General features: G+C 58.4%; 1 protein-coding gene and 1 pseudogene across 1 annotated transcript; both read right to left on the reverse strand.

Moving 5' to 3' along the window:
• Nucleotides 1–375: 375 nt before the first annotated feature.
• On the reverse strand, nucleotides 376–479 carry LOC130036215 (uncharacterized; annotated as a pseudogene).
• Nucleotides 480–5,474: 4,995 nt separating this feature from the next.
• Nucleotides 5,475–11,748, reverse strand: CACNG5 (calcium voltage-gated channel auxiliary subunit gamma 5). Its single transcript, XM_056127697.1, has 5 exons — nucleotides 11,539–11,748; nucleotides 10,070–10,156; nucleotides 9,433–9,573; nucleotides 6,167–6,312; nucleotides 5,475–5,741 (listed from the first exon to the last, which is right to left on the reverse strand). The coding sequence occupies exons 1-5, from the start codon at nucleotides 11,732–11,734 to the stop codon at nucleotides 5,484–5,486; spliced, it is 828 nt and encodes a 275-aa protein (XP_055983672.1). The 5' UTR covers nucleotides 11,735–11,748; the 3' UTR covers nucleotides 5,475–5,483.
• Between the last annotated feature and the right edge of the window lie 1,095 nt (nucleotides 11,749–12,843).

The following is a 12,843-nucleotide window of genomic DNA, read 5'->3' on the forward strand; positions in this document are numbered from 1 at the left end:
ACCCTATGTGGGGAAGGAGGCGAAAGTGAGGATGCTTGCTGTTACTCCGTTTCCTGTTGCCGGTGCTTTGGAAACTATCCTTGTTTGTTTGTTTTTCTTTAGAAACCACTCAGAGTACAACCTCTCTCTCACTCTTCCAAGGATAGAGAAGAATGAGCACCTAAGGTCAAAGGCCATTGCAAAAGCAACACCAAGAAGCAGCTTCATAGGGCCAGAGCGATAGTCTACCAGGGAGGGTATTTTTCTTGCATATGGCTGAACCCAGGTTTGATCCCCAGCATCCCATATCCTCCCCCACCCCAGTACTATCAGGAGTAATTCCTGAGTGCATCATCAGGTATAAACTGCCCGCTTTCCCCCGCAGCTCCGTGTTCCAGCATCCTTGCCCTGGCCCCTCCTCATGGTCCTGGGTGCTCCCCACCGTCAGAGAAACTTGTCTAGTCATGAACTGCGGAAATGACCCCTGAAACTACAGTCTTCAACAATCCTTGCTTTTTCAGAAACAAAGGGAAGTGCTTCTAGGGAAACTGCCCAAGAGGCGGGGTTGGCTTCTCCAGAGAGAGGAGAGAGAAAGAGAGAGGAGAGAAAGAGGAAAGAAAGAAAGAAAGAAAGAAAGAAAGAAAGAAAGAGTGGGAGGGAGGAAGGAAGAAAGAGAAAGAGAGAAAAGAAAGAAGAAAGAAAAAGAAAGAAAGAAAGAAAGAAAGAAAGAAAGAAAGAAGGAAGGAAAGAAAGAAAGAAAGAAAGAGTGGGAGGAAGGAAGAAAGAGAGAAAAGAAAGAAGAAAGAAAAGAAAGAAAGAAAGAAAGAAAGAAGGAAGGAAGGAAGGAAAGAAAAGAAGGAAGGAAAGCAAGCAAGTTAAAACAGCGGAGTGCAGTCAACATTTCTAGAATGTTCTAGCAGGAACTTTTGTCCTAGCCTGCCGACGCAGATCTTGGGGTTCAGCGGTGAGAACCTCAGGATTTACGGTGAACTGCACCTGGCTTCCCCTTTCCATCCTCTGAGGACCTGCTCAGGGCCCCCCCACTGGGGTGTTCCTCCCCACCCCACCCCCTCTGCGCTGCAGAACCAACCTTCCCTTCCTCCTCCGTTCCTAAGCCCTGCCAGGGACTTACTCATCCACGCGAGTTTTCCATGGATTCTGTTTCTCTGGTGTAGCCGAGGTGGGGGAAAATAGGGGGTGCTGCTGCTTGGGGTTGAGGGGGGTGCTCACCCCTCGGTGGGGTCTGCACTCTGCCATTCTCTCCCCGCTGGGCTCCTGGGACGCCCCCGGGGATACCGAGTCACACTGTCGATTCCGGTTTCTAAACCCACGTCCCCATGAGGCGATGCAGCATCTGCTCACGCCCCACTTTTCACCTGACACCTCCCAGGCCCGGTGCAGCTGGCAGGGTTCTGTGGAGGCAACAGAAATAGCCACCCCATCCTCGGCAGCAGACGAGGTTCAGACTCCCGGGGTCCCCCGCCCACGGCCTCCCACAAGCCTCTCGTTCTGAGGTCCCAGGAGTCAGCGGGAAATGGGGTCCGTGGGCTGGCATGTGCCGAAGCCTCCTGCCTCGGCCTGAGCCTGTCCGCAAGGGCTCTGCTGGGGGGCGGGGGGCTGCTGGGGTGCTTGGATGAACCTGGGGCTCCTTCCCAGACAGCCCTCGCTCGCACAGCGTGCCTCCCCCCTGCCGCTAGCCAGCAAGGCGCGCGAGTGGCCCATCTCAGGGAGGCACTCCGTGACAGTTGGCTCTGCAGCGATTTCCAACGTGGTGTGAAGCAACGGGACAGGCAGGAACCCCCTCAGAGGCGCCTCTGGAACCACTTTGCAAAGAGCGTCGGGCACATCCCTGCTTCTCCGCCGGGTGCATCTCTGCTTCTGCGGCTCTGACCTGGGTCCTGAGGCCAGACCTGGTGCCCCAGAGCTTCCGGGGTGAGAGCTGGACCTTGGGCAATAATGAGGTGGCTCTGGCTGGGCTCCTGAGACTCGGGGGTGGGGGCTGTCACCAGAAAGACCGAACCATGATGAGGGACCCTGGGCGAGCGCGCACGTGTGAGTGAGGGGTGCAGGTCCATGCGTGTGTATGTGTGTGTGTGCATGTGACCGTGCCCACGTGGACACACAGAATGTGCTTTTTACTCCTCCCCCACCCACTCTGCAGACCCAGGGTTGAACACCGTCCCCCACCAGTCATGTCTCAGTGAGAGTTTGTTCTCTGGGAAACGTCTTTGTTGGAGCATTACTGTGGCTCTGTGAAGGGGCTCAGGGGCTGTGGTCTGACTGAAGCCTCAATCACAGGCTTGGTAGAGCAGACCCAAGGCAACCCCCACTGCTCTCCTCACTCTGCGGCCTTGCCTGTCAGCTGAAAACACAATCCGCACCCAACACACACACACACACCAACACCCCCCATACCACATACACATACCATACACAACACATCAAATGCACACACAACACACACACACCCCATACCCGACACACACACCACACCCAACACCCTCCACATACACAACAACACACATCCCCAACACCATACACACACACCACACCCAACACTACCACATCCAACACACACACCGCACACACCACATCTAATACACACACATCCCCAACACCACACCACACACCACACACACACCACATCTTATACACACATCACATCCAATACACACACACCGTGTCAATACACAACCACATCTAATACACACATACCCCACACCCAACACACACATCCCAACACAGATACCACACACTATCCCACACACACACACCACACACACCATACATACCACACCCACACACACCACACCCAACACACACGCACCACATTCAACACACATAACACACCCAACACACACAAACACACCTAACAAACAATACACACACCCAACACCCCCCCCCACCCACAACACACACACACAGAATAAAGAGTAAATCTACCAGCAGGGGATCTTGGATGTCAGGATCTCTGGCTTGCTGACCTCCCCCATCAGACTGTGAGCATCCCAGCCTCCACCCTCCATGGTCCAGTTCCTTGCCACCATTTTCTCTCACTAAACCCCTTTCTGTGAGCTCCTAGTGTGGGTCTGTTTCTTGGGGAAACTGATGGCACCCCTTTTGTCTAGAGAAAGGAGAGACCTGAGCATTATTGAGGAGGGGCCCTGGCACCGCATGGGGCTGGTGGGAACACAGGTTGGCCTAGGCAACACCCACCTACTAACTCCCCGTGTGGCACTAAGGGGGAAAGCATTCCTCAGCAGGCTTTCTGGGGGCCGGGTGCAGGGTGGGCCTGAATCCCGGTTGGGTGGAAGGAGGGTGAGTCCTGATGGAAGGAAACCAGGAGAGCATGGCTAGAGACCCCGACTGCTTCTAGCCCCCATTTCTCATACTTTTGGGGGGATACTCAGGGGTTACTCCTGGCTCTGCACTCAGGAATCACTCCTAGCGGTGCTCAGGGGACCATATGGGATGCCGGGGATCAAACTCTGCTTGGCCATATGCAAGGCAAGCACCCTCCCCGCTGTGCTATCGCTCCGGGCCCACGCACCTTGATTTATTAATCTTTGGGCCCCATTTTGTGAGCGTGGGCCATCTGAGCCACACCAGCAGTGCCAGGGGGCAGGATTCACGTCCAGTGATGTGGGGATCAGACCTGGGCCTCCCCTCAGCGCACAAGCACATGCAGTTCCCCTTTGAGCTAGTTCCCCTTCTCCCACCCATAAGTATATCCCTTACAGCATGGCAAGGAAGGTGCGGCCCGTCGGTTTGAGAGACGGCGCCCATGTGCTGATGGCCGAGCTGACTGCCTGCACCTGAATCATTGACCAGACCCTTCAGGTGGTGGAGAAGCCGCAGACAGGCCCCGGGCCTGAGGGTCGCTCAGAAGCTGACGAAGACGGGCCTGGCGTGTGACTCTGCACACACTATCCTCGCTCCCAGAGGACAGGAACCGCCCCCGACGCACACCAAGGCTGACGAAGCAGCTCAGGACGTCACAGACGGCGGGGGTTGGCACGAGCGGGTTCTATTTCACACACACCAAAGCAAGCCCTGCACGGTGACAGACGAGTGTGAGGGGGACAAGGAAGCACGCAGGGGACAGACGCTGGCCGCGGACACTGAGTGTGGGGGAGGACTCGGAATCTTCTGGAACGCGCCCATGGTGATGGAAGAGGGAAGGAAGGAAATTGGGACCCTGGGTGGAGGATGGTGGAGCATCAGTGGCTGACGGGGGACAGGAGATCTCCCTCCCCTTCCGTCCGACCCCCAGACTCAGCTGAGTCTGTGATGTGTGTATGGACTCGCGACTCCCAGGCCTGTGTGGGACCGTCCCCTCCTGTACCCCAGGACGGGGCTGCCTGGATGGGGCCCCTGAAGCTAAAGCTGGTGATGACGTTAAAACTGGGGGTGGGGGAGGGCGCGTTCTCCTCTGCTCTGACTGGCCACAACACGGGGTGGGGGCACAGATGACAGCTGCAAGCCCAGGAGACAGGGGTGAGGCGTGAGGTCCTGCTCACATGGGCCCGGGGCTCGGCGAGAGCATGCGCTGTTCCCTCACGGAGGCTGCGTGTCTCCCACACCCAGTGTGGCCTCCAGGCTGGTGACCCCTGACTCCGGATCTTAGGAAAGTGAAGAGACAGCTAGGCTGGGGGAGCAGGTCTGGGGGACACTTGGTCCACACAAAGATACAGAGGGAGAAGCCACCCTCCAGTGCCCCACCCTCCCGAGGGGTCCCCAAAAGGCCGGCCCCCTGCCCCTCAGGTTTCCCGAAATGGTCCAGGGGCTGCAAATCCCGGCCCAGGCCCAGAGGCAATGGGTAGCCACAGGGGCCGGGTTTGGACACTCCCGCCCGCAGCCGTGAGGCTTGGGGTTAAGGCATCGGAGGCCTCCCAGAAGATGGTCTCGAGGGATCCGGTGTATTAAGACATTGTTAGTCATGACCACCTCTGAGTGGTGTCATTTGAGGGGGCCTGGACTGCCTCCCCCATGCGGCCCCTGAGGGATCAGGGCTGTGGTGGCTGTGTGGACCGGTGGGGAGGAGGAACAGTTCCAACTGGGGGTGCAGAGTGCAGATGCAGGCAGGGGCTGGAGGGACAAGGGTTTCCTGGAGTCAGGCCCGGGGACTAGAAGCAGCCAGAATTCCAGGTCACCCCCTCTTCGGGCTTCTGGCACAGACATTCGGCCTGGCCAGTGGGCAAGCTGCCAGTGGGGCAAGCGCTGGGCCAGGCCTGGCACCCGGGGCCATGACAGGAGCGTTGGGGACAGACACGAGGCTGGACACCCCCTTCCGTGGCAAGAGGAGAGCGGTCAGCCACATTGGTGGCCACTCGGAGGTGGGGTGTCTCCCCACACCCCGGCCGGCAGCTGTCAGACACCAGCTGGGGACCGTCACAAGAGGTGTGGGGCAGGGCAGGGAAGGAACACGGGGAGGGGGGCGGCTGACCAGGCCCAGGGACAGCTGAGAAGCGTGGGCTGTCCAGGTGTCCGGCGGGGGCCACGGCTCAGCAGGGCGAGGACGACATCTGGTCGTAGTCGGGGCACTTGAGCAGGGCGGGGTAGCTGCTGTTCATCTGCAGGGACGCGTCGCTCGAGATGTCCGAGGGGCTGCGGCCGCGCGCCCAGGCGTCGGGGTGCAGGAACTGGCCCGAGTAGTCGGAGCAGTTGCTGAGCCGCGGGCGGTAGAAGCCGGGGTGCGGCCGGTACAGGTCCTCGGCCGTGTACCTCTTCATGAACAGGTACACGGACATCACCCCAGCACTCTGCGGGCAGGGGGGACACGGGGGATGGCTCGGTGTGTGGGGGCGCCAGGTAAGGGTGGGGGAGGTGGGCCGGGGCACCTCCAAGACGCAGGAGTTGGGCAGGAAGAGAGGCAGGTGGAAAGTGGGCGGCCGAGGCATGCTGGGTGCAGGGGTGCAGGGGTCACAGAGGGTAGAGTGGGTGGCCGGGGCGTGCTGGGTGCAGGGGCCATAGGGGGGAGGGGGAAATTGGACCCCTGGGGAGTGCTGGGTGCAGGGGTCACGGTGCAGGGGAGGGGGGTAGTGGGCACCTGAGACATGCTGAGTGCAGGGGTCACGGGGGAGGACACATGTTCAGGGGGAGAGTTGGGGCATCTCAGGTGGATGCAGGTACCCTCACCCCTCTGAGGCCGGCCAGGGCCCCCCGCCGTCCCCCACCAGGCGTTCACCTCTGTCAGAAGGAAGGAGATGGCGGCGAAGGCGAAGGCCCAGCCGTACTTGTAGCTGAAGTAGGTGTCGGCATCCCGGGGCCGGTTGAGCAGCTCGTCGTTGATGCTGGAGATGTAGAGCACCAGGCCCACCACGAGCGACAGGCCTGCGGGGAGGGGGGTGTCGGGGGGCTCCGGTTGGCGCCTTCCTTCCTGACACGCCTTCCCCCGAGTCCCCCTGGGCCGGACCCCTGCCCTGCCGCAGGCCTGGCCCCGGGGGCTCTGTGCCTGCTTCCCAGGGGACACTCTTGGGCCCCCTTAGGCCCAGGACCCTGCGAGCAGGCAGGGAGGGTTTGGTGAAACTCTTTGGGGTGAAACAGACCCACAGCCATTGAGGTGACCGTCCATCACCCTGGGCAAGGGTCAGTGCTCGGCCTGCTCTCAGCCCCAAGGTTGGCTGCAGGAAGCGCGATTTGAAGCTGCTCGGGTTAAGCGAGGCCATCTTGAGGGCTGACCACCAAGGGCAGCGAGGGGGTCACCAAGTCTCCAGGACCAGCCACCACCATGCTGAGACCACTCTCCGCACACCTGAAGGTACTGGCAGAGGAACACAGGCAAGCGGGACCTGGGGCTGAGATCTCCAAGCCTACTCGGATCGGAGCTGAGCATCCTCCACCCAGATCCTCCGAATTCCAGTAGGTGGGGGTCACACCCACCAATTGGCCCCCTGGCGCTGTGTAATCCCATCAACGGCCAAGACTCAGAGACTATAAAACCCAGCTCCCGGAACCACACAGCCGCAAATTTTATTATGACATCTTATTATCTCATTCCTACTTTGGACAAACTTGCAGGCTATCGAATGTAGCCTGCCCACAGGGCAGAGTCTGGCAAACTCCCCGTGGCGTACCCAATATGCCAAATACCAGTAACAATGATGGGTCTCATTCTCCTAAAGAGCCTTGAATATAATCTCAGGGCTAGGATGAAGGAGACGTTACTGGGGCCTGCTCGAGGCAATCGACGAATAACAGGATAGTCGTGATTCGTGATCTTGAGGGCTGACCACCAAGGGCAGCGAGGGGGTCACCAAGTCTCCCTGGGCCCCGAACCCAAGTCCGGGCAGCTACTCCAGGAGCCCACTCGGTTATCAGTGGGCTCTGATCAATGGCCACTGCGAAGACGCCGGGGCCCAGAGCCGAGGGCAAGGAGACGCCGCTGCCTGGGAGCCACTGCGGGGCTGTGGCTGGGGCCATTCAGAGAGACGAGCAAGAGCCTCATCCAGGGGAAAGACCATGCATAGAGCCGGCCCAGGACGCTGCCTGCGCAGGAGGGCTTCCTGGACGGATGGGAGACGAAGAGACCAAGGGACAAGAAAACGGATGGGGAGGTTGGAAAAACCATGTACAGAGGAGGAAAGGAAGGATGGGTGGGAGGGGAAAGAAATGCTTGTTGGCCATTCTGATTGCCTCTAGAGCCCAAGCTAAAGCCAGGGAAATTGGTCCTTCCTTCCTTCCTTCCTTCCTTCCTTCCTTCCTTCCTTCCTTCCTTCCTTCCTTCCTTCCTTCCCCCCTTTACCTCACTTCTCAGCTCCTGCCACACTCCTCCTCCTTTTCTTCTCACCTTCTGCCATGCTTCTCCTCCTCCCTTCCTTCCTTCTTTCCTCCCTCCCTCCCTCCCCTCCTTCCTTCCACCATCCATCTTCCATCCAAGTATCTCTTCTCAGGTCCCTCCCTCATCAATAAATTTAGGGGGACATGACACCCTCACCTCACTTCTCACCTCCTGCCACACTCCTCCTCCTCCTTCCCTTCCCACCTCCTGCCATGCTTCTCCTCCTCCTCCTCCTCCTCCTCCTCCTCCTCCTCCTCTTCCTCCTCCCCCTCCTCTTGGCCTCAGCCCCGCCCCTCGCCCCCTCCTGCCTCTGGAGCACTGCACACTCAGTTCCCGCACCATCTCCTTCCATCTGGCCACGCTCCCCTCCGTCCCCCTGAGCTTCTCTCTCACCCTCTGGCTCCCCCGGCCCCGGGAGTGTCCCCCTGTGTGAGTCTCCGCTCCCTCTGCCCCATTCCTGCTGACCCCCTCCTTCCTGCCGGGGGCTTCTCTCCCATCACGCGCACCTGGTGGCTTTCACGAGCCACTGAGTGAGGGAGGATGCGGAGCCGCCTGGTACCTGTCTGGCCAAGCACATCTGCATTGAGCAGACCAGGAGGTGGGAGTCACAGCTGTGGCAGGAGAGAAAGGGGCTGTGGATTAAGCAAGAGGGAGAGAGGGGGGCGGTGGGTTCGGCAGGAGAGAGAGGGGCGGTAGGAACCTCAGGAGAAAGACGGAGGCTGGGAGCTGAAGGGGGTCTGCTCCAAAGGCTGAGTGAGAAGGCAGTGGGCAGGGCGTCTGCCTTGATGTGGCCGGCTCAGGTTCACTCCCCCACGTCTCTGATGGTCCCCCAAGCACTGCCAAGAGCAATTCCAGAGTGTGGAGCCAGGAAAAAGCCCTGAGCATTGCTGGGTGTGGCCCCAAAAGAGAAAGAAGAGAGTGGGAAGATTTAACCCTTTTAAATAAAGATAGAAGTATTAGCCCAGAAGGTGGCTTGGCAGTAGAATATTTGCCTTGCATATCCATGCACACACAAACACACAGACACACAGACACACTAAGACGCACACATGCACACAGAGACGCACTCGCACAGATGCACGCACACTCAGACGCACACACGCACACACTAAGATGCACAAACACACAGACACGCACCACAGACACGCACACACACACTCAGACACACACGTACAAACAGGTACACATGTGTGCACACACATGCACATACTCAGATGGATACATGCACAAATATGCACACACTCAGACACACGTACACACAGGTGTACATGTGTGTACATACATGCACACACTCAGATACACAGGTGCACATGCACGCACACACACACACACACACTCAGGTGCACACATGCACACAGGTACACACACATGCACACACGCTCAGATGCATACATGCACACACATGCACACACTCAGACACACGTACACACAGGTGCGCACACACACACATGCACACACACACAAACCTGCATTATCAGTGGGAGCTGGAAAGCAAACGGGGGAAAAGAGTCATGGGGTCCCAGCTCTGCCCCAGAGAGCCGGCCCAGACCCTTTCCCAGATGGACTGAGGCTGCGCTGTGGCCATCTCCCCTGGTGCTGACCGTCACCCACTCAGAGGGTCCCACGCCCGAGGCTGGCCAATGCGGCTCTGTGGAGCCCTAGATGCCACTTACCGGAGAGGATGAAAAAGATGCCGGAGACAAAGGCCAGGATGGTCCTATGCGGGCGGATGTGCCCGATGTTGCTGAGGATGAAGCCGATGAACATGAAGAAGAGGCTGACCAGCGGGAAGGGCGTGGCCGAGCGAATCATTTCTGGCGGAGGGGGCAGAGGATGCGGTCAGTCACCACGCCTGTACCACCATCCTCCTGAGCCGCACGTGCCCGCTGGGGTCTGCCCGCAGTGCTTAGGCAGGGACAGGAGGGCCATGGGAGTGCCTCTGTCCCTGGGTTGGGGGTTCCCTACATGAGAACCCCAATCTTAGACTCCCTCTGCTGCAAGATGCAGCGGATATGCCTGGATTTGAGGGAGGACATGTCTGAGGTCAGCGGGTGACCAGAGGTGGGAACTGAGTTGGTAACTTCAGGCTCACTGGGCACTCCAACCTGGTGGTACTTCATCTGGTGAGAGCTGGGGTGGGCATGCGCTTGACCCTGTGCCCCAACCCCGCCCTGTCTCAGTTGGCTGTCACTATTGGGGCCTTCGCGGCTGCCTAGGCCCCCTGAGCTCGAGGCGTCAGCACTGGGAGAGGGTCTGGTTCCCCCGGGCTACCCTGGTCGCTCCCCCGGTGTTGCTGGGCCCGACACCTACTGAGCACGTTGACCGTGGACTCCGACGTCAGTTGGGCGTTCATGGGCATCACATCCTCGATGGTGAAGCAGTGGCCGCGCTCCTCACCTGCATGCAGGGCACCATGTGGGTTGCCTCGCGGGCACAGTTAGCCCCATGCCTGCTCCGAGAAGCCCCCCACACCCAGCATAGTAGGGTCTCCTCGGCCACCTCAGGGCGAGCAAAGGGCTTGGGGCCAAGCGGCTGATAGAGGGGGAGATTGGCCAAGGCCCACCTGTGTGTGTGAGAGTGAGTGTGTTTGTGTGTGAGTGTGAGTGTGTTTGTGTGTGAATGTGTATGAGTGTATTTGTATGAGTGTGTTTGTGAGAGTGTGTGAATGTGAGTATGTGAATGTGTGTGAGAGTGAGCGTGCGTATATGTGTGTGCATGTGAGTGCGTGTGTGCATGTGTGTGTATGGGTGTGTATGGGTGTGTGCATGTATGTGTGTGTGCACGCATGTTTGTGTGTGAGTGCATGTGTGAGTGCATGTGTGAGACTGTGCATATGTGTGTGAGCGTGAGAGTGTATGGGTGTAAGTGTATGCATGTTTCTGAATATATGTGTGAATGTGTGTGGAGGTGTGTGTGTGCATGTGTGTGTGTCCGTGTGTGCATGTGTGTGAGTGCCAGTGTATGTATGAGTGTGTGTGCATGTGTATAAGTGTATATGAGAGTGTGCGCATGTGTGTGAGTGTGCATGTGTGTGTGTGTGTTCGAGTGTGTGTGTGTGTGTGTGTGTGTGTGTGTGTAGGATACAGGGGGTCATGGAGCACGTTCCCAAAGCCTGGTGAGCCACAGTGGCAGGCAGCTCCTGGTAACCCCAAACTGCCCGGAGTTTCCTCAGGGCCATCCCCAAAGCAGGGTGCTGGCCTTCTCCTGGCCAGCATCCCAACCCCAAGGCTGGTGCCCCCCAGAACCTGGCTCACTCTGCCCCATGCACCTAAGCTCCAGGGCCTGAGGCAAAAGGCTGGGTGACCACATGGCAGGTCTCCGGCTCCCCAGGGCAAGGGCCTGGCTACTCTAAGCATGATCAGGCCAGCAGAGAGCACTTGGGAACCAGTGCTCAGGGCACCCTGGGCCTCTTCGGGCTGGTGGAAGCCTGGAGCAAGGGTAGGAGGACAGGGCTGTCCTGCAGAGGTGGAAGGGTCAGCGTTGGGGTGACCCTTGATCTTTGTTGGTTTTTTTTCCCCCTGCCCCTTCATGGCCAGACAGAGAAATCCAGTGGAAGGGGATGAACTCGTTCCTGTAGGCTGACCTCACCCCTGCTCCTGCCGCTCCCCTTCCCCTCACTTGCAAAGTGGACTGAACCCTCCCGCTGCCTTTGAGAATCCCGGTGGGGGTAGGGGGGACTGGGCCGGCCATGCACGTGTCCGGTCACCTGGTCTAAGCTGCCCGGCGTCCTGCCAGCGGGTGAGGGTGGGGTGTGGGCTGTTCCCGCCCGGGCGCCTTACCAGCCAGGAAGCAGACGCGCCACAGGCCCGAGTGCAGGCACATCTTGGTCTCAGTGCTCTGGTTCTGCGGCAGGACCACACCCTCCTCCAGGTAGAGCCAGTAGTCGGTGCTCACGGCCACGCCCAGCAGGCCCAGCCCGCACACAGCGAACACGCAGCTCAGCAGCGCCAGCGCCCGGCGCCCGCACGTGCTCATGGCCCCGCACGGGCGGCAGGACCGCGTTCCAACGGCAGGGGGCGTGCTCTGAGGGCGGGAGAAGCGGAGCACTGCTCAGGGAGTCGGCCCGCCAGCCTCCACCGCGAATAAAGGCCGGCTGTCCAGCAGCCTGGAGAGGCAGGGGTCCTGGGCGTGATTAGTGCCCTTACCGCACGTCCTGCCTCTCCCACCCCAAGCGACAGTGGGGGTGTCCCTGGCATCCCCAGCACTGCATCACCCAGCCTGAAACTGTCCCACCCTCTGGGCTGGGCATCACGAGGGGTGCCCTAGGGGGTCCCCTAAGCACTGTCTGGGAGCACCCCCACCAAAGACCACCAGCCCAGCTCCCTAACGACGTGTCCCAACAGGGGCCCCTCTGCCTCTTTGCCTTGGGTATCATTTTCTCATGGGTCCTTGCAGGCTTCCTTGTCCTATCTGGAAGCTCCTCTTGGCTGGGTAACAGCATCCATTCATTCACTTATGCATTCACTCATTCATACACACATTCATTCATCTATGCATCCACCATTCATTCCCACACCCATCCCTCCGGCCGGTCATCTTCATTCACACATCCATCCATTCATCTATGCACCTACCGGTCCTTTATCCACAAATCATTCATTCACTCCTTCATCCACCCAGCCCCGCACCCACCATTCATTCACATATCCATCATCCATCCATTCATGTACACATCTACCATTCATTCACACATCCTCCTATCCATCTATGCATCTACTATTCATTCACCCACAAATTCATTCATTCACTCCATCCACCCATCCAAGCATCAACCATTTATTCACATATCCATCCATTCATCCATAATGTACACATCCACAATTCGTTCATCCACTAATTCAATCCTTCATCCACGCATCATCTATGCATCCTCCATTCATTCATTCACCATCTATCCCTTCATTCATCTTCATTCGCATATTCATGTATCTCCCATTCATTCATCCAGAGATTCATTAATTCACTCCTCTATTCTCCCATCCATCCATTCATCTATGCATCCACCACTCATTCATCTACAAATTAATTCATTCTCCCCTTCATTCATCCATCCACTCTATTATCCATTCATGCATTCATCCAAC

This window comes from Sorex fumeus, unplaced genomic scaffold (assembly GCF_029834395.1).
Source record: "Sorex fumeus unplaced genomic scaffold, SorFum_2.1 ptg000063l, whole genome shotgun sequence".
In the NCBI taxonomy this organism is placed as follows: Eukaryota; Metazoa; Chordata; class Mammalia; order Eulipotyphla; family Soricidae; genus Sorex; species Sorex fumeus.